The 24,437-nt window shown below is 50.4% G+C and overlaps 1 protein-coding gene across 2 annotated transcripts in view; it reads right to left on the bottom strand.

The window, feature by feature from the left end:
• DOCK2 (dedicator of cytokinesis 2) overlaps positions 1-24,437 on the bottom strand; it is a 354,825-nt gene that overhangs the window by 262,021 nt on the left and 68,367 nt on the right. For both annotated transcript variants that reach the window (XM_045820015.1, XM_045820013.1), the window contains exons 20-22: positions 20,593-20,682; positions 19,212-19,312; positions 18,251-18,385 (exon numbers count right to left, since the gene is read on the bottom strand). In XM_045820015.1, coding sequence (XP_045675971.1) covers positions 18,251-18,385; positions 19,212-19,312; positions 20,593-20,682 — 326 coding nt within the window. The remainder of the gene's footprint in view (positions 1-18,250; positions 18,386-19,211; positions 19,313-20,592; positions 20,683-24,437) is intronic.

Raw genomic sequence — 24,437 nt, forward strand, 5'->3', positions numbered from 1 at the left:
GACTGTGAGGAGACCCGCCCACCAGTGAGGTGCTGGGCACATGCCCGGCCCCGTGAGTGCTGGCTGTCGTCTTGCTATGGGTAATTGCAGGTGCAGAGTGTAACTTCCTCTGTAATTCCCACTGCTTGGATGAGGGCACAGATGACTCTCAAGGGGTTGGAATGTGCCCGAATCCCACCCAAGCGGGAAAGATGGGACAGATGTGGCAGGAAGGGTCCTAATCCAAAGACGTGGTGGTTTCCCCCAAGGGACAGCGCTGCTAGTTTTGCATCCAAAGGTAAGCTAATGGAGGTCCGTCCTCGGAGCCTTTTCCTTGACCCATCACTCTTCCCTCTAATCTCAGCTGCCTGAAAGTCTTTAATGAACAACATCATAGCCCCTGTTATGGGACTACGTGTCCCCCACTCACATCGGATGTGGCTGCCCACAATGGACGACACATCATTGCTTGTACGCACATGGCCTTTCTCGGTAAGAAGTACTTGGGGCTTTGCGTGTGTGTGTGCGTGTGTGTGTGTGTGTGTGTGTGTGCATGTGTGTGTGTGTATGTGGGGGGAGCACCAAGTCCTCTTCTTGGGGACCACCTGCATTGCCCGCCTCCCCGCACTCACACCCACCTCTCGTAATAAATCCTTCCAGGCAGCTCTGTCTCTAAAATTTGTATTTTGTTAAACTGAGAATCATAGCAATGGGCTTTGTTTCAAAGACAGCGCTCCAGGGGGAGTGTCTGGGAAGCCTTACCCTAGATGTGGTGGAGGCTGCCCTGGTTCCCCACCCCTCTGTCTGGTTGGTTAGTTAACCCTTTCCAACACCCGCCTCCCCACCTTTATTTTTTCTTTTGCTTAGACTAGCCCTGGCTGAGTGCCCTGCAACCCCCTTGCAGTCAAGGCTCTGCTGAGTGGGACAGGCTTCCTGGGCTCTGGACTGAGAGCCGGGGGAAGGCCAGTGAGCATCAGTGCACGCTTTGCACTGTGCGGGTGACGGGGCTAAGGGCCGGGGGGGGGGGGGGAGTCACTTGGCTTCACTGCTGTCCCCGCCAACGTTGTGAGACTGAGGTGGGAAGGAGAAGAGACTTTTAAGCCGTGAGACCAAGTCAAGGCTTCCCACTCAGCCTTACACTGCAACGGGACACCGGATTTCATTTTTGCCAGCAGGACCTGCGATTTGCTCCAGGTTATGGGGAGTTCCAGAGGGACGGTTCGGGAACTCAGGGCAGATGACACGGGTCTCATGAGGCCAAGACTGGGGAGCCTGCCTGGGCAGGAACCCAAGCTGCCCCATGTCACGTCAGAAGTGAGTCCCTAACACAACACCGTAGGCCAGGAAGGGAAACGCATTCGACACCGGCCTACAGTTAGCAGAGGATGAAAACACAGTTCTGCGGGGACATGGCTTGCATTTTACACTGGCTACATCTCAGGCAACATGGTTGCACTCTGAACAGCCGTGTGTTTTTCCTCGGTGGGAAGGAGAAGAGCGGGAGGAGAAGGCCGCAGCGGGCAGGAAGGAAACACAAAGGCATGCAGTGACAGGTTCCGCCGCCCCGCCCCGCCGTGCACTGGTTGTGCGGGTACAGACCAATTTTCTCTCCCGGTCTCACCTCTCCTGTTGATGAAATGGAGACAGAATGCTCAAAGGGTTATTGTAAGGTAAAAAAAAACAAAAAACAAAATCAATGAGATAATGCCTTTCAAGTGTTTAGTACTGTAGCGGCAGTTAGCGTTAATTAAGTAAATATTAGCTGTTCTTATTGTGTTGTTGATTCCTGAGCACAGAAGTGGCCATCCTGGCAAGCTGCCCGATCTCAGCATACATTAATAAAAGAGGTATTTTGAGGAAAAACTGGCGAAGAAAAATATACATAAGTTGTTTAGATTATCTGGGAGAAATACACTGGTGGCGGGGGTGGGGGGCGCTGCCCTGAGACACTCCCCTGAAGTGGAAAGAAAAATAACGCCTCATCTACCTGCAAGGCTGCAAACATGCTCTTCAAGTCAAGGGCGTGACAGATGTAGCTTCAAGGTCCTTTTTTAGCACTTGGTCCCTGTTATATCTTCAGGAGGGAAACATTTGTTCTGGCTTCAGCACGCCCAGAACGATGCTTCAGAAACCAGCCGATTCTGCCAGCGAATGAATTACTGGCAGGCCTGAAGGCCCCGGTCACAAGAAAAACTGGATCGACCTCCGAGGCGCCGTCCTGGGACACGGGAGCCGGCCGCGGCGTCCCGCCGGCCCGCCGCGCTGGGTGCTGGGGCTCCCGGAGCTTGGATAAATATAGCGACGCTCAGCCTGCGTGTGACTCATGAAGGAGATGCTGTGCATAGCTGAGCGGGCACCACATGCAAATGGGGCCCCACATGGCATGCACAATGCTTCGCACCACCTCTGCCACGCAGGTACGCAAAGCCTCAGCCTAAAGCGGGAGGCCAGCCTCGAGCCGGCCAGCCGCTCGGGGGAGCAGAACCTGGCTGGACCACAGCGCCCGAGTCCGGGAGAGGGCATGTTCCTGGCACCGGCCCCATTTCACTTTGTGTACCTCAGCCTCTCCCAGCTCCGCGGAGCCGCATCCTCAGGCTCCTCCGGATTTCTTCCCCGTCTCTTTCAGGCAGTGTGGGCGCTTCAGTATGACTGTGTGGCTTCCACACCACGACTAAGTTTCCTGACCATTCGAAGGCTCGGTGTTACCATCAGAAAAATGGCACTAGCCCCACAAGGCGGCCGTACAATCAAATGAGTGTGAAGTGACTAGCACTGTGCCTAGCACATAGTCAGCACTCCATAAATACAAGCTATTGTTAAACAGCACCATGTTTTTTCCCCTGATTTACCTGCTCCTGCTTCCTACGCCTTAAGGAAAAAGAGATCAGCATCTTCTTTGGGCAGGGGCTGCGTGGAGGTGGGCAAGGGGCGGGGGCGATGAGGACATCTGTAATACAGTGCCAGCAATCAAAACAAGAAACCAGCATGTTCACAAAGACAATTGTAACCATTACTGGGCTCCCGCCGTGTGCCAGGCACTGCCGTGGGGACAGATGTAAGACTGCGTCCCTGGCCCCAGAGAAATCATGAGGTGAGCCAACAGGTACATCAAGCCGAAGCAACAGGGCTGGAAAAGACTCGTGAATGAGAGAGGGTCTCCTTCCTCCCTGACTCGCCCCTTCCCTGCACGGTCATTGTCACCATCCCGCCCTGTGCGACGTTAATAAAGTTTTAGCAGTGTGACTGAGCCCTTCCTAAGGTTAGACACTCTGCCAAGTTCTTTACATGGACTAGCTCATTTTGGTAGGGGCCGTAAACTCTATTTTATAGAGGAGAAAAGAAAAAAAGTTTAAAGAGGCACGAACGAGGGGAAGAGAAACTCGTGGCTCCGCTGGCCCCTCCCCGCTCTCAGCAGTGCCGGTCCCAGGCACGGCCTGTCCTCTCCACCCCTTCCTCCCAGCAGCTGTGGGATTGGCCCCAGGATTCGCCCCAGCCCCGGCTTTCCTCTGTCCCCATCCCCAGTCACATCTCTGCCTAGATGTGCTCTTGGAGAGATACACACATGCTTGACTCATTTACAAGTGCCTCCGAGCAAGCCCAAGTTTATTGGGAGGTTTTAAAAATGAAATCTGCTTTACGTGTCTCCGTGATCTTTTATGGAACTAGGTAGAACTACCCAAACAATGATGTCACGCCACACCATTCTGTCACCTCGCCACACAAGTCAAGATCCTTTGGTGGCCCCACAAGTGACAGTAGGCACTGGAGGAATACTGTGGAAGGGAGGCCACTTACTTAGTGCATTTCCTTAGATCAGCGATTTGCAGACTTTTTCATCACGTGGCATGCATAAACTAATTACTAAAAATCTGCAGCACACTGAAAAAAAAAACTTTTTGCCAATCTGACAAAAAACAACAGCAAAAACAACAACCAGGTATAATTGTGATTCATTCACACCGGATGGCCGTTGCTGTGTTGGCTATTGTCTTTTTTTTTTATTTGACAGTACAAAGTAAAAGAGGCCAGTGCCCCGGACTGAACAGTTAGGTGTCGTGTGTTTTACAAATTCTCGTGGCGCAGCAGGTGAAGTCGCTGCCGGGGATGAAAGATGCACGCGCACACGGCACTGAGTGCAGGCTCTCCGAGCAGCTGAGCTCAGCGACGGAGGCTTCCCGTCTCCATCTTTCATTCTCTGCCATCACCATTCACTTGCCCGTCTCTGCCGCTTAGGAATAAGCCCCTTGCAGGTCCAGATCAAGGCTATCTTTGCCATAGTTTGTTTCCCCATGGCTAGCAAGAGGCCCGGAACTTCGAAAGTGAGGTACAAACAAATGTGTCAACAGAGGGTGAGTTAGTAAATGAACGAACCTCAGTACCTTCTATACGGCTGTGCAGAATTGACTTAGGAACCCAGAACTCATTGCAGTGAAGCTAATTCTAATGGCACCCACACAAGATCTCCAGGATGGTATAAAGAGTCATCTTCAGCTATGCAGGCTTGATTAGTGTTACCTTTACTGGTAATAACAGCTGCTAATTACTAAGCATTTGTTATGCGCCAGGCACTATGCTAACTGTACAAGCTCGTCCAACTAGCAAATGGCAAGTCAGAATTTGAGCCCGAGATTGTGTGGCTCCAAAGTTCACCCCTTTAACCACTGGGCAACACTGCCTCCGGGCAACAGAGCAAAGTAACAGCCGGTCGATCCACAGACAGGAACTATCGGGGAGGGTGGGAACGCATCCTTTGCCCGAGGGGTGATGTTGTGGGGCTGGGAAGGGAAGGTAAATGACCGGCTCTAAAACTTTCCTGTTTAAGCTCTAAATCCAAGGTGACTTGGCTGGTGTTTCTGCCCCTGAGCCAATAATTTGCTCTATTAAAGCAGGTGTAAATTAGTGACTTTACAAAAAGAAAGAACCATTAAGCCATTAGTGGCTTCAGAAGAGTAATTACTCTGGAAAATTCACACCACTCTAAGATCAGAACCTACCTATCTCTTTTCTTCTCTCTCTCTCTCTCTCCACCTCTCCCTTCCCACCCCTCTCCCCACAACCTGGGGCGAAGAATAATTATAGCCAAATCAGGGGCTGAGTCAGTCTGAAAATCATCCTTGCATTTATTGATCCTACTTACAGAAAGAAACCATTCAGTGCACTCGGCAGGCACATTTAAGTCAAAGCAATGCGGCTGGAAAAGATTCTTGGATGAGAGGGTCTTCTTCCTGGCTCACCTCTCCCCTGCGAGGTCCTTGTCACCATCCCACCCCTCCCCCTGCCACCAAGGGCTCTGTGCCTGAAACAAAGCGGAAATTGCAGATAAAGACCTGGAATTTGGGGACAGTGAGCCTCGATGGAGCTGTCCAGCTCATTGGTGGCCAGAGAAATTCTCTTTGCCTGGGTAACAGAGTTGAAATGTAACACATTATTCTGTTAGAAGATAAAGAGTGAAACGTTATCAGAAAGGGATACTAAGGAAAGGCTAGGGCCACTACAGTGTTGCCAGTGTGAATTGTCAGGTAGCCTTGGTGACCAAGAGAACGCCATCCAGACTTCATTTAATTGACCACCACCAGCAGCCAACAGGCTGGACTCGGGCCAGCTCCTCCTACCAAGCCTTTTGCCAATGACAAAATTATTTCTATTTGAGCTGCTACTTTTCCAGATTCTGACATTTGAGGAGGGATTGCCTCTTAGAGCAAAGAAGTTTCACCGAACAGTCTTCTTCCTGTAAATCACCCCCAGCTAAGAACCAGGTGAGCAGATGGAAGGGAAAAAGGCAAACTCAACACGTGAGGCTACTGCTTTAAAAAGTGCCTAAAACGAACCCACAAAAACTAATGCAAGCACTGAAGAAAAACGGCCTCGGGTGGAAGTGTAAACAGCCTAAATTTCAAAAAATTGAAATTAACAACGTGGAAGAAATAAAAGAAAAACAACCCATCTAAAACGTTCACCACTTTACTTTTAAAAGATGGCAACCCGGGGTAATACATTAATAGCTCGTAGGCATCAGGATGCAGGCATCAGGATGCAGGCAGGAGCCTTGAAAAGAACTCCACGTTATGGACTGAGTGTGAGGAGTGCCCTGGGCCGTCCTTCATTCCACCGAGAGGGGCTGCAGCCTCCGTGCAATTGGGCAAGAATTAAGTTGCATAATTCTGCACATAATTTCCCCCATGAGCATGAAATAAAAGTATTCAGGGTGTTTCCCTTCAATATAATTAGAAATAGTGTGTTCCCAAAGCAACATTCCTAAGGACAGAAACACACACACACACATGCACATTCATGGCTCCAAGACACGCAGAGAATAACACAGTTCATATCGTCTACTTGAAAGACAAGCTAATAGTCAGCAGGGTCTTTCTAGCTCTTTCTATGTAGGCCCACTGGGGTCTAGAAGGTTAGGCACCAAGAAGAAATCAGGTTCTGATCGCTTCTTTCACTGTGTCTCCCTTTAGTGTCTCAGGGAGTGTCCATGATAGCTTAAGTGACAACCAAAAAATCAAGTTGTAGAATGATTACACACACACCTAGCAGAATCTGGAAATCCACACACGACATTAAATTACGTTATCTCTTAGAAAAAGAATTGTGTGGATGTCAGCAGTCTCTGTACATACTTCCGTATTACATTCTGGTTTTAAACAAGTAAATATTATGTTTCATTTTAAAAAGAGATATGTACTCTTTCTTTGAGGTGAATGTTTCCGGCCCTCCAGCTCCTTTCTCAACAACCCTCTTTCCCTGAACTCTTTCCTGAATTCTCTCCTTCTCGCTGTGGGAGCTGGGGCTGGAGGTAGGGGATCTCTAGCTCAAGGTCATGTAGCCAGAGGCAGACTTTCTTCTGCAGTTCCCGAAGAGAGGTGCTGACTGTCCGCCCACCTCCTGGTTCCTGGCACGGACTCTGGGTAGAGACAATTGCCTAAGAAATGTCAAGTTATTATTACTCTAAACTATTATTACCCTTATGCCAAGGGCCCCTGAACTTCGTCCTTTCAGTCTGCGGCGTCCTGATTGGGATAATTAACCCCAGACTTCCTGCTCTGTTCCATGGAGAGTCTTGACATTTGGTGTGTGGAGTTAAGTAGAAGTTTTAACATTTTCCTTACTAATGGTGCCGGCTTTAAAAATGCGTGTGCACTAGAACTCTTTGTTCCGAAGTCTGGGGACACCTGAGGAAGCGCCAAGTGCAAACAGGCAAAGGTCTGTGCTGCCGGAGGCCTCACTTGAGCGGTAAGACAGCTAGGAGCCAGACAGGCGGTGTGGTGGAAAGAGCAGCGGTCTGGACCCCCAGGACCGAATCCCAAATCAGACTCCAGCATCAGTGCCCTGACCTCTAGCAGGTCACTTCACCCTGGGCGCTGGTTCCCCCACTTTTCCGTTGAGGGGACTTTCGGGGATTCTTCACTGGCTTCTACTGTCAAAGAGTCAGAGAGGGCACGCCGATCATCCAAGACCACGCCTGCAGGTCTGCAGAGTTGCCTGGCACGGTCCATGACATAGAGGCCCCCAAGGCGGGGTGTGGGAGAGGAAGAGGTAAATCTTGAAGCGCCTGAATGTCATTCGGTCAGCAAGCCCCGTTAATTCCGCCTCCCAACACCGTTTCTCCAGCGTCACAGAGATACGATCGGCATACAGCATTGTGTAAGTTTAAGGTGTACACCATGATGATGTCAGGCAACTATGCATTCAAAAATGATTACCACGGTAAGGCTGGTTGGCACATCCGTCACATGATTACACTTTGTGTGCGTGCACGGTGAGAACACTGAAGATCTCCTCTCAGAGCAACTGCAGTCTCCAGAGCCACTTGCTATACTCCCGCTCCGTCTGCCCCTCCTTCAGCCACGGCCCCTCACCTCCACCTGCAGGGGTTTCTGAGCCCACATCCCCACCTTCACTCTTCCCCTTCCATCCTGTCTACACACCAGTCTGACGGACCATTCTCAAAACACAGAAGTGATCCTATCATTCTTCTGTTCAAAATCCTCCGATAGCTCTGCATTTCCCTCAGGATAATGTGCAGGCCCCATGGCCTGACCTTCAAGGATCCTCAAGGTCTGTCCTTCCTTCCTACCCCTCCAGGCAACCTCCTGCTCACAGTCCCTCTGTCACTTAACTCCGGCCACCTCGCCTGCCCACAGCGCAACTGAGTGGAGCTCCCTACTCCATCGGGGACCACCGTCCCGCTTTATTCTCACCGATCACACCCTCGGCCTCTTCACCTGCCGACCCACAGCTGAGATGGCACTTCCTCCGGGACCCCTCCCTGACCCCACGGTGAGACCAACCCCCTAGTACACGCTCTCAGGGCACCTCACACCCCGCCCCTCGAGTCCACTTGCACACACACGACCGTCCGCGTAATGGCACCGCTTAATGACCCAGCTAAACCGGAAGTCCCGGCAGACAAGCCCCATGGCTGCCCACTGCACTGTCCCATCTCCGGGGCCCAGCAGAGTGCCCTAGTGGCTACTCAGTAAACATCTGTTGAATAATTGCTTGGTGGTTAATGCAAACCAAACCTCTACCCCTGGAGAAGTATTTTGACGAGATGGAAACTTCCATTATCAACTCAAAGGGGTAGAAAGGGGGAACCAAGTCTTGGGACCCAGCCTGCATGGAACACGTAGTATAAGGAGCAAGTGAACACAGAGTTAAAGGCCTTGGAGAAGTTGCAGGCTCTCGGAGCAATCCTAACAAGGTTGAGAGGCATCCACGTGCAGAAAAGCTGTTTACCATCTCGAGACATCCAGGCCCCGAGACGACCTGTGAACTAGTTGCAGGGCACCTTCCTCCTGTCCCGTGGGAAGATGGCTAAACCCCAGGTTCAGAGGAGCAGGTACACAGTGCACACAGCAGACAAGCGGTGCGGTGTGAGTCCGTTCAGGGCCCTCACCGTGCTCCGTGTTGGCCGCTCAGGTTTAGGAGAGTTTATACCAACTCGGGAGGCACTAGAGTATCACGTTTGCATGTCACAACTAAGTCCTTATAAATTCTCCATGCACCCCCAAAACACAGTAAGCAGCAAACACAACAACGATGTCCCGTTAAAGAAACAAATTCTGCTTTGGGGGAGATGCCTCCTGAGGTGCATTTGAAGAGGATCCCAAAAGACATCAGCCACCCTGACTCAGTCCGGCGTCCCTGACAATTAGGTTAGTGTGGTGAACTTCACCCTTCTGGCAATCGAGAGCCTTTATCGTCCTGCGCATTCATATTTAGTGACGGGATTTGCGAACACATTTCCTGGACCTGCGCATTTATGCGGGGAATTGACCTCTGACCCAAGCCATTTTATTTCTGAGGAGCTGTTGGCCTTGGCATTTGACAGAAACAGCCCTTTCTGAGCCAGGGCCAGCATTCTGACAGCAAACCGGCTCCCAGACCTTGAACACGGAGTTGACAAGGAACGGAAATCGTCTACTGCTTCAGCCCGAGAGAAGGAGCATCTGGAGTCCTCCATGGCTTTTCCCTTAACCACCTACACCACAGAGAGTCTGGGCGTGTAAAATTAAGCCATTTGAAGAGACAATGGGAGCAGACAAGATGAATGTCTTATACTTTGCTGTGAGCGGCGTGTGAGATTGCGCCAAACAGAAATGAGTTTGCCCAGCCTCTGAAGCACCCGCGGGAGAAGCCAGTCTAGGGTTATCCCAGGTCAAGGACAACCCGCGAGGCACCTAATTCACATGCAGATGATGGGAAATCAATTGCACCTGATCCCTCTGCTCCCTGACAGGCTCCTGGCTGGATATTGGGGATGACGCTGAACTGGAAAGGATCCATCAGCTAATTTGCCAAAGACCTCCTAGTTGCAAAATACCTTGCCTCTGGCCCGTTTTCAGTCCCCTCGCTGCACCAGTCACATTGTTGCTACGCTCCCTCCCTGATCCACACCCTTTCTGGGCTCCTGGAATCCAGCCCTCCCTGGAACTCTCTCCTCACCCATCCCTTCAACATGCTACTTCCCTGCATTTCATCCTGAGTTTTAGAGTGTTGCTTCCCTTAAGGGGTAGCTTCAAATACCTCTTTGGATTAATTTCTAACAAAACCGTACCTGCATCCTCATGCTCCTAATCTGCACATCTGCATCTAACTGCCTGCTCTACCTTCCCAGCTGGCCACGCCAAGAAACACCTTCAACTTGACGTGTCCCCCGCCAAACCCGACATCTTCCCCGGAGATCTGCTCCGCCCCTGTCCTCGCCATGCTGGTGGGCAACAGCTGATCACACAGGCCCCGACGTTCAGTCTCAGATCAGCCCTCTCCTTCAATTCCACTCGCACATTTGATTCGGTCTGGCAACGCCGCCCTCTGTAAACCCTCACCTTCTTCCTCCCCTCCTTCTCCAGCCCCGCTGTGACCACCTCAGTTCAGGTCTCTTGCCTGGATGGCCGCATCCACTTCACTGTGGGTCTCCTGCCTCCCTTCCTCTGCACCACATTCCACACACTCACCTAGGTTCTGCGGCCATCCTCCTAAAACACGGACGCAACCCTGTTAGCGCCCTGCTGGGGGACGTCAGTGGCTCCCCACCGCCAAATGCAGGGGCTGCCGCGCTGCTTCTATGACAAAAAAATCTTAAGCATGATTCTCAATAGATGCTTATTTATTTGTAAATTATACCCGTGAATTTTGTAAGTGTAAGTCAAATGTTTATATAGTTCAATTTCTTCATCTTGGACAAAAAGAATTTTAATATTTTCTCTTGATCCCAGTGGATTAATCTCTACACCTGCTGCAGTATTCATCCTGTCCCCTGAGAATATCAGGTAGCGTCTAGGCCGATGTCCCCAGCAGGGAGGAGGGGTCAAACTCCTTGGCCCGGCATCCGAGGCCCTCTCGGTGTAGCTCGAACCCATGTCTTCCCACACATCACTCGGCCCCTCCACCGGCTCAGCTTCACCCGCTAGCTGCGCTTCTCCACCGACGCGCCCTCCGCGGCGGGCATGGAGAGCACAGACAACTGGGGCCTTGTTGTCACCTCCCTGCCTGCCAGCGTCAAGCTGTGTGGCCCAGAGTCACTTTCTGCAGCCTTCTGGGCCTCAACGCCCCCTTCTGTTACACGAATACAACAGTACAGTACGTACACAGTGCGGAGTTGTTGTTGCGCGCGCCAAGTGAGGTAAAGGGAGCAGTGCCACGGGGCCCAGCCCGGGGCACAGGCTCAGTGAGTACGGCCTCAGAGCAGCAGGGGGCACTGGGGTTCTGTGTCACTGTGCGGCTCCCTCCGCACCTGCTCCTCGGCCTCCCGATCAACCACTGCGGTTTGAAAACATCCTAATTTGAAAATGCATTTAAGACACCTAACCTAACCAAAACATGCTGGTTCAGCCCAGACCGCCTTACATGCGCTCAGAACACCTGCATCCGCTTGCGGTCGGGCAAAGTCTCCAAGCACGACGACTACGCCATGGCGTCGCAATGGGGCGTTTACGCAGCGCCGCCTGGGCGCCGCACTCGCCGCCGCTGCCCGGCACCGCCAGAGAACGTCATATATCACTAGCCCAGGAAAAGATCAAATTCCAAAGTATGGTTTCTGCCGCACGCGTATCACTGTCACACACGGTAAAGCTCAGACACTGTGCGTCAAGGCATCCTAACTAGGGGACCCACGTGTGCTTGGATCTCATGGTTCTCTTTTCTCCCCTGGGCAGGCTTCTTCAATGCCTTTCAATGTCTAGTTTAAAAGAGCACCTCCTCTGAGGAGGCTTCCCAACCCTCCCGAGGCCCTGTTTGCCACTTAAACCTCTCTGCCCCTGGGAGCCTTATGCACGCACGCCTTTGCTGTGTCACACTGCTGATCGCAGCATGTTCCAGGGAGCCAGGGTTCGGCTGCTGTTCTGCAGGTCTGTCCCCACCCCCCCCCCACCCCACTGGACTGCTCCTGCTTGAGGGAGTCTGACGTGAGTTTCAGAGTTCCCGGCACTTAGCTGAGTCCCTGTCGCAAAAGAGGCGCCCAATAAAAGTTGATCAATATTTCCATATGCAAAGGGGAAAGGGAACCACTTAAAAATGCATGCCCATGCACATTTTGTGCTACGCTGACGGGAACGTAATGAACTATAAAGCCCTTTCACGTGTTTATAAGAGACAGGCTGTTAGCTGCCCCCCGGCACTGTAGTGACTCATAAAATAGATAATAAATTAAAGGGAAGTGACTGTTTGACAATATCCTTTGATGACAGTTTACTCTTCCATCCTGATCCGATGCCAAGTTAATGTTATCGTAAAATAATCCCATTAACTGCAATAGTGCAGCTCACTGAGCCATTACTGTCGTCAAAAAGTGAAATTACATTCAAAACCGAAAACAGAGGCTTACACAGGAATAAACGGCATTAACATGCAAACAGATTATATATGGGAGAGACAGGGATGGCAATGTGACTGGAATTCCAGCCCCGGCTCCACATAAACAAATGATTACATTTTAATATTTAGTCATACATGAACAATGAAAACAAATCAGACTGGCAAGCACCTCCGAGTTAAATTCTTGTTTGTTTAAAAAGGCAGAGGGGCTTGTGTGTTCCCTCCAACTGCAGGCCACACTGAGCATGCCTGAGCTTTTATTCAGACGATCTTGCCGCCTAACTTTCCAGACCTGGAGGACAAACTAGCATGTAATATTTACATAAGAAGAAACTGAACCAGTGGCAGGGTGAGGTGGAGGCTGGGAGTGGGCAGAATAATGCAAGAGCCAAAAATAAAAAGGCGAAAGAGAGCATCCGAGCATCCGAGCACCTGGTGCTGAAGGCCATTAGAGGCAGGGCGACAGTGCTGGCCCTGGTGGGCGAGCCCGCCCGGGCTGGCCACCGGAGGCGTGGCCCCCTGCGGGGCCTGTGCTCACGGAGCTGCCACCCCAGTGCAGGCAGAGGGCACCGCCCGGGCCACAACCAGCCTCCCGGTCCCCAGGTGGAGCGCAGGACCGCGCCTGGAGACGCTGAGGCTCCCAGCAGGATGCTGTGCTAAGTGCGTCTCCTTCCCTGACCGCTGACTCTCTTCCTGGAAGTGTGAGCTCGCCTGGCCCTTTGTCAGCTTCTCTTTACTCGTTCCTTAGGAGAGGATACAAGGGTAAAGTCACGGTTGCCTGGACAGCTTTGCTGTAATGGTGAGGAGGCCTTTCCTGAAACTCCTCCAAATCACCGTTCTCTTTATTGAAATCCTCTGAGCTTAGGGATGATAGCACCTAAGCCCTCGCAGCCTGGTGCCTCTCGGCAGCCCAGAGAGCACCCAGGAATCTATACAGCCAGTCAGTGCGGCTCTGGGGACAGCGCCTCCTGCTGGCCAACTGCACTTTATATACGCGTGACCCCCCAAAAGTGCAGTTGTTGAATTGGCTTAATCGGATAAGGCAGAACTGAAGGCTTAAAGCCTCTCTGCTGATTCTTGGCTGTATGACCTTTGAGCTTGAATCTAAGCCTCAGCTTCCTTACCTGTGAAGGGGGCCAGAGGTGGCGTCCCATTTCACAGGGAATGAATGCCAGGTTACCCGGGCGCTGTTCTCTGGGCTTGGGATACAGTACGAAACAAAGACTCCTCTCCTCCTGGAGCTGGCATTCTAGCAGGGAGAGGGCACAAGCCAAAGCATAACTAGTTGTTACTCAGCACGTTAACATGTGGCCAGTTCTACGGGGAGGAAAAACAAGGCAGAAAGCAGAGTGAAAGGGAGGGGAGTTGCAAGCACTGGGGCGGGGCTTACATTGTAAAGAGGGTAGGGAAGGAGACGCTGGAGCAGAGACATCTGGGGAAGGGCGCCAAGGCCCGGAGTCAAGAGCCTGAGCCACAGCAAGGAAGGCCTGTGTGGCTGGCACAGAGCGAGTGAGTAGGAGGCGATGAAGTCGGGACGTGTGATTCTCCACAGGGTTTTTGTGAAGACCGATGGAAATAATAAGTAAAATGCGCTTAGCCAGTGATAATAACAACCGTGGGCACTTGCTGTGTGACAGGCACTGTGCTAAGTGCCCGTCACCCATTAGCTCATTTAGTCTGCACAACCGCCCTGCAAGGGCTTTCACATGCAAGCCTGTTTTGCATATGAGAACACTGAGCTTCGGGCAGATGAAACAGTTTGCCCAAGGTCGTGAACACTAGTACATAGCGGTGGCAGAATTCAAATGTAGAATTCAAACCCAAGTAGCCTTGCTCTGCAGGCTGTGCCTTTAACCACTGAGCTGACTACCTCCCACAAGCAGAGGGGGTGGGGAGGAGGGTGGGGAGGGAGTTTGGGGATGGCGGAGCAGCCCCAGGAGACTGGGATTACATGGAGGAGGAGGAGGAAGCAAGAACGGCATGAGCAGGTCTGCAACAGAGCAGAAGGCGTGATGCAGAAGAGGCAGAGCAAGCAGGGAACAGAGGGCTGGGCCCAGGCTGCTGGGCCGGAGGGGCCTGAGCTCACACGTGGGCACGTGGAAGCCGCAGATGTAAGCAGCGCCCACCCAATGGGTCAGCAGTGGACAAGTGAACCCATGAGTCCGTAAAACTCCCCACACTGCGGACCTCAGAAAGTGCAGGCACCTGGTAGAGGCATCCCCTCCTCTTAAAAAATAAACAGCAAGGAATGTTCAGGGTAGCATGATCAGTAGGCCAAGTCTTAAGAATGAATCCAGACATCAGAACTTCCTCCTACTGATTTAAATCTGAGACCTTGAAACCAGCACCTGGCTGTCTCTCCTAGGTGAAAACACGGTAACGGTGAACATTTATTATGTCTGTGGAATAAGTACCAGGTTCTACGTGGAGAACTTCGTACATGAATCTCATTTCATCCTCAAAACACTGAGAATTGGTTTATCCCCATCTACGGATGAGGAAACTGAGGCTCAGAGAGGCTGCGTCACTCACTTTGCAAGCCAGGCCTTTACAGGGACAGAAATGTGGCCTCTCCAAGGCCTGTCCAATGAGAACTCGGACCATCACTGAGCCACAGTGAGCAGCACAGCACTAACCATTACCCCACACTGCCCCATGTACCCCAGGCTCCAGCAGCACTGGGGTTTGTAAGGAACGCAGGCAAGTGGGGGCATAGCCTAGTGCCACCCCACGTGCAGGGTCTGCTCTCTCTCAGAGCCATCCTTACAGGGGCCTGGCCAGCAAGAAGGGGGGCCAGGCAGTGTCCATCCTGGGGAGCAGGGAAACACAGGCTGCTCCAGACTCCGAGCAAGCCCACAGCTCAGAAACCTTGGGGATCTGCTTGGCTGGCTGTCTGAGCTTCAGGATAAAAGGCACTGCAAGGAGTTTTGTAAAAAAGCTCAGTCAGTTCAGCTCTTTCTGAAAGCTCCTCGTTATGTTCTGCATCTCCTACGAGCTCAGTCATTCTAGAAAAGCCTAGGAGATACTGGTCATATCTGTGGCCACCCAACATCTTTTGGACACACTTCCTACAGTTTAGGGACGTCCCATATTTTTAAGCCTGCCTCTCTATGGCAGAAGCTCAGCTCGGCTCCGCCAGCTTCTGTGGCAGGTACGGCGCACGCACCTGCCCGGAGAGAGACACCTGCCCCAGGCTTAGACTCAGGAGCTAGGGACACAAGAAGAGGGGACAGGAAAACCACTTTCTTTGGCAATGGGATAGAAGCGAATAATCCTAAAAAAAGTGGATCTCCACCCTTGCCAGCATCTTCTCTCCCTCCCCCATCCAACTGCACCCTGCACATGGACCCAGGAAAATCCCAGCCCTTTGCACGTGTCCGTGTGCTGTGTGCACAGAGACGAAAGGGGACCTGGATCAGCTGCAGTCGTGCACACGAGGAAAGAGGACAAAAGGACGACAGGAACAGACACAATAGAGCCCCCAAAGCAATCATCATATTACAATTTCCCACCAGCTGGCTTGGAAATCACAAAATGTTGAAACTTCTATTTTCTAGCTTCCTAAGGAAAGTGCCCTCCAAGCACAGGGAAAAACACCCTCATCACTTCCCAATGTCCTTGAGGATCCACCAGAGAGCAAACCACTGCTGAAGATTCGAAAATGAACGAGACATAGGAAATCCACGTTCCCTCAGCACGAGGTCTGAGACCCTCCCCACGGGTCTGCCTGCATTCATGGTCATGAGAAAGGACTCAAGATGAGGCCTGGGCTACCGTAGAGACACCTCTCCCCACCAAATGCCTTCTCCTGGCCCATCAAACGGACTTCAGCAGGCAGTGCTGAGCATCAGTGATGTTCCGTATGCTGTGCTGGGCACACAGTAAGGACTATCAGATCCCGCCACTGCTGAAGAAGCCAAAGGTCACGGGAGCCCCCGCAGCACTGCATTCGCACTGAGTGAAGAGCTGGGGGCTCTGCAAGATGACGTGCCTTGGGCAGGGAAGAAGAAAGCAAATGTACGAATGCTCTGCTCTTGGGAGGGAAGAGACAGAAACTAAAAGGGAGAAGACAGGGGGTGAGGGAGCAAGAGTGGGAGGGAAGGAGGGAGGGAGGGAGAGAGAGCGGGGGAAAGGAGGGCAGCAAAATAAATAAGTAAACCAAACGGAAAAACTAGGCAGGGGATACGATGAATGAAAAGAATATATTCTTGTCATAGATGCGAAATCGCACTTGCAAGATTAATTCCTATTAATCTGGAATTGTGATGTTTGAATCCTTGAACTCCTGCAAGAAACTCAACCCTCAGAAAGACCCACAGCTATCTCTTATTTGGTTCAAATAATTGACAAATATCTCTCCAACTTGGAAGAATACCCCTGAGACTTTAATACACAGTCTCTCCCTTAACTAAGTGACAAACCAGAGGAATTGAAACAGGTGCTTCCTTTTTAGAGTAACTTAAATGATGTATGTTTCGTGACATGGTGCAAGACACTCATCTCTCTCTGTTTATCACCTGAAATCTCAACAAATGTTTCGGGAGAATCCCAAATGATTATCCATTTCAGATTCTTTGTCAAGTATAAAGCCATGGTAGCCCACCCATTGTCATGATCAAAATGATGATTACAAACTCCTGCTTTCTTTTATACAACTAAACAAGAGGCTGACCCAACCCATGACTCAAGAGGTGCACACGTAGCCCTGGCTGGCATAGCTCAGTGGATTGAGCGCGGGCTGTGAACCAAAGTGTTGCAGATTCAATTCCCAGCCAGGGCACATGCCTGGGTTGCAGGCTATGGCCCCCAGCAACCGCACATTGATGTTTCTCTCTGTCTCTTTCTCCCTCCCTTCCCTCTCTGAAAATAAATAAATAAAATCTAAAAAAAAAAGAGGTGCACACGTGACTATACAATTTGCATATTCATTACCGTGCTCACGCGGCTTAAGATTTTATTAGCACCTGACCCAACACAGTTCTTGACACAGGATTTTGCTGGAACCACAAGGAACCTCGGGTTGCTTAAGCTAATACAATATGAACCTGGGGTTTCAAACGGCCTTGACTTTGGAAAACTTGCCTTAGAAGGCAACCAGCAAAAGAAAAGCAGGGCCAAAATCTAGAGAGATAGAGACAACCCTGATGACACTGAGCATCTGAATCCAGCCATGCCTGAAGCCAATCTTCCTCTGGATTTTTCAATAATGAAAAATATAACCAAGTCCCATTTCTCCAGAAGTCAGAGCTTGAGTTGAGTGTTCTTCATATGCACTGATAAGAATCTGGACAAAACATTCCCAGTATGTTTTCTCTTTTATCTCCCATCACACACAACCAATCCCGAATCTAACTTTGCCTTGACAGCCAGGAATATAAAGTGTTCTTTTGCGGGTTGCATTTGAATACCTCCATCTCTAAAACCCTTTCAAAGGGCAGCTAACCTCTGTGATACTGCCCATCAAACGTCAAATCTCTTAGGTACTTCAGTATGTCAGCTTACTTCTTCGCCACTAGGATCCTAAGGACAGGCGGGTCAACTGCAAATACCGGCTCATCCGTCATGTACAAGCTCCGAGAGCCAAATAAATGGCAAACTCTCTGAGTTCTGCTCTCTCCGCCCCCATGGAGCAGATTCCCGGAGAGTTTTCACCATACATCAGACCAAATGAGGAATGCTAGTCAGACGAAATGCTGAAGAGCCTCCGCTCATAAATCATGTTCATGGATGAGACATGATTCTACAACACGTTAAGATTTCTTTTCTCCCAAATAAATTTATAAGGAACGATTATTACCCATTCATAACTCTCTGAGCTGGATTTTGAGTTGTCTTTGATTGACGTCTGGTTATAATTTTGTAAGAGAGTTTCCCCAATGGTGCAAATACTGCTGCATCCCAAAATATTGCGCAGCTAATCAATCACTCTTAGTTAACAAGTACTCACTGTGAAAATAAGGTCCTTGACCGAACAATGAACTTGAACACATATTCCAAAGCTTTGAGAGTTCTTAGGATCGGCTCGCATTGCTCCCCTCTGCTGGAGGTATCCAAGTAAGTCTTCAGCACCGTCATCAGTTTCCTGAATAAGGGATTGTATTTTCAAAATACATCTCTTCCCAACCCACAGCATGGTAATTAGTTTGCTCAGTAAATTATAAGGCTTTCAATCAAAGGTTAAAGGTGGTGCTATAGCTAAGCTTACTCACTCATTTACAACCACAAAAATAACTCTGCTTAAAAATTACATTTAATACAGGGAGTGAATAATTATTTCCTGCCTGTAGAAAGCCAACAAAGAAAAACACTAGCGGGGAAGAAAAATCCTTTGACTAGGAAAACTAGTCGCAATCAGAATATGATTGGGAACAATGGTAGCGATAATGTCTTTGTCAGCATTTTTTTTTCCTACAGAAAATGTGCTGGTGATATCATGAGACTCCCTTGCTTAGAAACTTTCCATGTTTCTTTATTTCCAGCAAGGCAGACTTTGAACTACTTAACCTCCTTTCAAAGACCCTTCACAGAAGGCTTGCACCAGCCTTCCCAGCGCCATATCCCATCTCTGACGCTCAGGGCCCTATACCCAAGCTGTTGTGAGCTACTTGGCATGTGCGCCTTTTTCTCCCCGGCCTTTGAATCCCAGTGTTTATCACAAGTAGCTGCTCAGTAAGTGATAGCTGACTGACTGACTGACCGAACGAACACTCCCATATACTTCTGCCACCATAAAGCAGTCATCTCAGTCTATGGGTGTGCACATTTTTCTGTAATCCACGGAACCCAGGCACAGACTGGATTTTGTCAGAAAAGGGAGAACTCACACAGGCTAGTGACATGAGGAAAATCCCCAAGTTCCTCGTGCCCCAGGCATCCTGGCAGGGCAAGCAGGAGGTGCAGTTACTTACTTGTAAGCTAAGGTAGCGCTGAAATGCTGTTGAATGTAAGCTTCCAGAACGGTGTTGAAGTGCTGGAATTTCCGGTCAGCAATGAGCCCTATGATGTAGATCTGAGGAAGAGGCAAAGAATCAGTGTTTTTGGGACAGACCTAGGGCAGGAAGCCATACTCACACGGTATAACCGAACCCCTGTCAAAATTTTTTACCCAGGAATTAGCTCACTAATATATCTTAAGTCCTTTTCATTACAGTAGTCTCTCTCCTAAAGTGTTTTGTGCAGCCCTGGCCAGTGTGGCTCAGCTGGCTGGAGCAGCAGCCAGTAAACCAAAAGGTCAAGGGTTTGATTCCCAGTCAGAGTACATGCCTAAGTTGTGGGTTTGGTTCCTGGTCGGGGCACATACGAGAGGCAACAGATTAATGCTTCTGTCTCACATCGATGTTTCTCTCCCTTTGTCTCTCCCTCCCTTTCCCTCTCTCTAAAATAAATAAGCACGTCCTCAAAGGAGTATTTAGAAAAGTGTTTCATGCAGCATGCTACAGATTATTATAAGATAAAAGTGTTCGTGGTCAGGTAAGTTTGAGAAATTTCCGGTTGTCACCTTTAGACTGCCTTCTTCGTTATGGGACTTATCAGAGTCTTTAATACACCTGCACACACCATGACTCCCCGAGAGGGTGTGCAACGTTCAGCACGCCCCCATGTGGTTGAATCAAAGGGTCTCTTGTCAGGAAGCCTCTCTCCTTAGGGCTAGCTTTCCAGGAGATCCCCGTGGGAAGCACTAGACCAAGTCACAATTAACTCCAAGTAACCTCGTTATAAATGTAAACATCACTGACACATACCAACACCCTGATGGTCACTGATAACCTAATGTGAATGTTTCTTATGTTTATTTGGACACAACACAGAGAAAGTGTAAGTTGGGGCAGTGAGAGAAGGAAGAAACGATTTAGGAAAACGGGAAGCAGAGAGATCTGGATGGCATTCCACCGTGAAAGGTTCTGGAAGAGCAAAATGACTCGTGAGTTGGAGACTGTGAAGGAGAAGCAGGTAAAGGGGCGTTAGGACACACGGTGGGCCCTTCACAACCTGGCCAGTGACTAGCTCCCGCCATTCACGGAAAGCCGAAGCGATTACCGACAGTATCCAGCTTCGTGTTCTTTCAACCAGCACCCATCTGATGCCAACACCGAAGATTCCCTTTCATTCATTCTGCCCACACAGACAAGTGAACTCCAACCACTGCAGGGGACCAGCAGCCCATTCCCAGGCTACAATCCCTCCAAAAGATCCATGAATGGGGCCACACAAGGACCGTAAGTTCTCAGCGTTCTCTGGGTGAGACACACACGGACGTATAATGTCACAAACACCTGTCCCCTCTCTTACCAAAGCATCGAAGACGAGGATGTCATACTCATTGCTCTGGGAATGCTCCATCATGATGTTGAAGAGGGCATCCAGAGTGTCTTGGAGAAACTGGACAGAGGAATGAAGGTTGCGTTAAAGAAGAGTGCAGGTGACCCTAAAATCCATCGCTCAGCGTACACTCAAGAGCATGAGAGTGCACACACACCACGTGCCTTGGTCCAGGGGCCCGAGTTCACACGAACCGGAACTCGGGGTGAGCAACCCCAGTTGTTCACCGACAGCACAGTGGACGAACATGTGGTGGCGCTGTCGAGCAGCTGAGCAATCCGCGGCAATGAGAAAGGGCAGCCCCCTTCCACATGGAACGGTGAGGATGGTCCTCGTGAGCGCTGTGTGCGGGAAGTCAGACGGGAGCGTGCACATTCCCTCCTACTCTGTTTTCATGAAATTCAGGAACAGGCAAAACCCGTCAATGATGCTGGTAGTCAGGTCAGGGGCGACCCCCGAGCGGGTGGGTGGGTGACTGAGAAGCACACGGGGGGACCCACTGCAACGCTACAATGTTCTCGACCTTGGTCTAGGGGGTGGGTACTCGGGTGTGCACGTGTGTGAAAACACAGGGCGGGGCAAAAGTAGGTTTACAGCTGTTGGTACAGAAAATGATACAATAACTAACAAATACTAATACAAGAATAAACTGTGTTTCACGTACTCACAGCTTTAAGCCAACTTTTGCCCTACCCTGTACAATGAATTGTACTTTTAAAAGAAGTGCTCTTTACATATTTTACTATATATGTATTACACTTCAATAACAAACTTTAAAAAAGTCATGCAAAAAAGGAGACAATGGAATTCGCTCCCAGATGTTTTCTCTAGGCTGCTTGAAGGTGACAGACCTTACAGAAGGACATTTGGGGAATTTCTCCGCCACTGCCCACCCAGGGAAGTGGGCCAATAGTGCACATGTGAAGCGCTGGTCTGGAAATTCCACCATATTTCCTCCGTGTATAGACAAGTAACTAAACTGCGGAACCCCTCCTTCCTAAGGGGTGGGTCAATATTTCCTAGAGTCCCTCAAAACACAGAGCTTCCATGTGACGATGTTTCTTCCCGGGGCTGCTGGCTGTACCAGGTTCCTGGAGGAAACAGGGTCACCAGGACGTCCGGGAAGCCCCTGCCCCAGTTCATCGTGCTGGCTGGGAGAGTGGCTTTCGTTAGATCTGAACTTCAGATGCTATATTCTCCACCACCACTCGGACACAGCAATTCACTTGACATCTGCATTGTTTTCTGCTTGTTCCACTTACTGTGTGAGCCCTGCCGTCTCTCCTTTCCCCGTGTCTAATGCATAATGTTCTCTGAGCACCAGAAACCAAGAGTACTTTTCATATCTAACAGTAATGTGTAGGTAGGACTAAGAGATCATAATACTATAGCACTTTATAACAGCAAAAGTAAGTTACCTTCTAGTGCACTTTGTATGTTGTATATTTTAGGTCAGTCATGGGGTACTATGTGTGAGAGAAACTGTGCTGAGTAACTTTTAAATATCATCACCTCGAATGCTCAAGACACCTCTGAGAAGTACGTCATATTCACAATATTATCACACAGAGCTAGCAGGCAGGTGAGCTGGGATCCGCATTCACACTGACCTATTCCCAGAAACCAAGAACCACCACACTTTTCTGCAGCTCGACATTTAATGCCATTCAACCAAACCACCCCCGAGTTCCCCGTAATGTTTTCTCATGGCACAGGGTGCAGCCAAGAGGGGGGACCCCAAACAAGGATTTGTAATAGGGTCCAGAAGAGCATGGAGATAATTGGCTCCACACCACAGGGCCACACCTGCCCGGAATGCTGGCAGCTGTGGCCAATTGTGGGAGGAGCCGGAAATGGGGCTGCAGAGGAAGATTGGCGCTGGGATTTAAACGGAGGCGCGGCAGCCATTGGGCATCTCTCTTTTTGGGACCACGCGTCTGTTTAGGACCACGCGGCTTTGGTGTCTTGGTTGGGGCCATGAGGCTTGGGTGAGAGTCAGGACCACGAGGCTTTGGAACTGCTCCCTTTTGCCACGTGGAGGGTGCTGGGAGGACTGTGTGCATTTGTGGGGAACTTTAGTTTGTGTTATTTCAAATGAATAATAAATTCCTTTCCTTTTCACGAATCTGGCATTGAGAGATGTCTTTCCTCTGGCGGCAAATATAACGAGCCTGGGGCGTTCCTTTCGGGTAGTAGTATATTGCCTCGGCTGCCCTTACCCGCCCGCCTTTTGTTCTGTAACAGTTTTTGGTGACCCAGGTGGGACGATAATTGTCCGTGGCAGATCGACCCCCTCAGGTGCGAGAGAGTGAGGCTTCGGAGTTTCCCCAGCCTTGAGAATCTCTCTGCACTCCTCCTGAGGGCACTGGCCGCCTATCACGCCCGGAAAGGTGAAAAGGAAACGAAAAGGGGAGGGAGCAGAGACATGACAATGGTTTGGTTGAAAACTTGGTTTCTGGGTGCTTTTTTTTGAATAATGGAGCCGGAATTTGGGGCAATAGGTGGGGAAATACCTGGCCTTTACGCCCTCTGTATTCTTTTTGCTCTGAACTTTTGCTTGCTTTGTTGGAACCCAGTGAATAGTTCTGAGCCGGTCCCTAAGTGGAGCCCATTGGGTAGGATCCCAAGGGACTGGGAGAGCTACCGTGCTAAGTCGACATACAAGAATCCCTTGATTAAGCAGTTAATGGTTTATTATTGTAACACGGTGTGGCCTACTTATGTTTTGGGTGATGAGCTGAGATGGCCCGTGAATGGTTCTTGGAGTTGCTGCATCACTGCTAGACTGAAACAGTATTGCCAGCGGTGTGGACTATCGGAAGAGTTACACTATCTTAATGCGTTTATAATATTGCACAACGGCCTTGTGCCAGAGACAGAGAAAGCGTGTGATGGTCCAGAAGGGAAAAGAGGTCTCAGAACCCCTCCCTGATAGTAGAACACAGGAAGAGAGAGAGAATGAGGAGATAAACCTCATTAAATGCTCTGAACCCAGGGAATGGGGGCTTGCAGGCAGGGGGAACTCCAGTGGTGCAGCTGCCTCCCCAAGAGGTGGGGCCCACCACGACTCCCCCCTCCTGCAGGTGGGAGAAGTCTCCACCACGGATTTGCACCCTCTTCGAGTTGGCTCTGCTCACCAGCCCCACCAAAAGGTGGGAGGGGTGTCCTTGGCTCCCGAAACCAGAGCCCAAGGGCCGTCGCCATCTTTACAGGTGGGCACAGCTAGCATTCAGCCCCCACCTTCACAGGTGGGTGGGGCCTGCGCACTGCCTGCTCTGGCGGCACCCTACCCCCAGTGGGTGGGTGGCAGCTTTGCTAAGTATTGGGCCTCCATGAGGCTGCCACCTTCACAGCTGATGGAGGTTTCTGCACCTCCAGCCTCGCAGGTGATGAGAACTGCCACTGCCATGATACCTCCCCCTCCACAGGCAGTGGGAGACACCTCAGTACTATCTCCTCCCATAACGGACTCTGAAGCAGGGATTGTAAAGCCAACTGCTGCACCTCTGGCTGCTGAGGAATGCTTCTCACCCCCCAGAACTCGCCAGGGCACCTCCTATAACTGGGGAGCCTTCAAAGGTGTAGCCAGCCAATACCCTCTGAGGCAATACCCGATAGGCAGAATAAATGAGGAAGGCCAGCCCGCTGGTTATTATTGGGTTCATTCTCTGTTCTCCACTTTGGACTTACTGAACTGGAGAAATGCCAATCCCTCATACAGGAATGATCCTCAGAAGATGGCAGATCTTATTGCCTCTGTTTTTGCCACTCATCACCCAAACTGGGCAGATGCACAGGCCCTCCTGAACATTTTG

The sequence above is a fragment of the Phyllostomus hastatus genome, unplaced genomic scaffold (assembly GCF_019186645.2).
Source record: "Phyllostomus hastatus isolate PE091 unplaced genomic scaffold, TTU_PhHast_1.1 phas_contig_150, whole genome shotgun sequence".
In the NCBI taxonomy this organism is placed as follows: domain Eukaryota; kingdom Metazoa; phylum Chordata; class Mammalia; order Chiroptera; family Phyllostomidae; genus Phyllostomus; species Phyllostomus hastatus.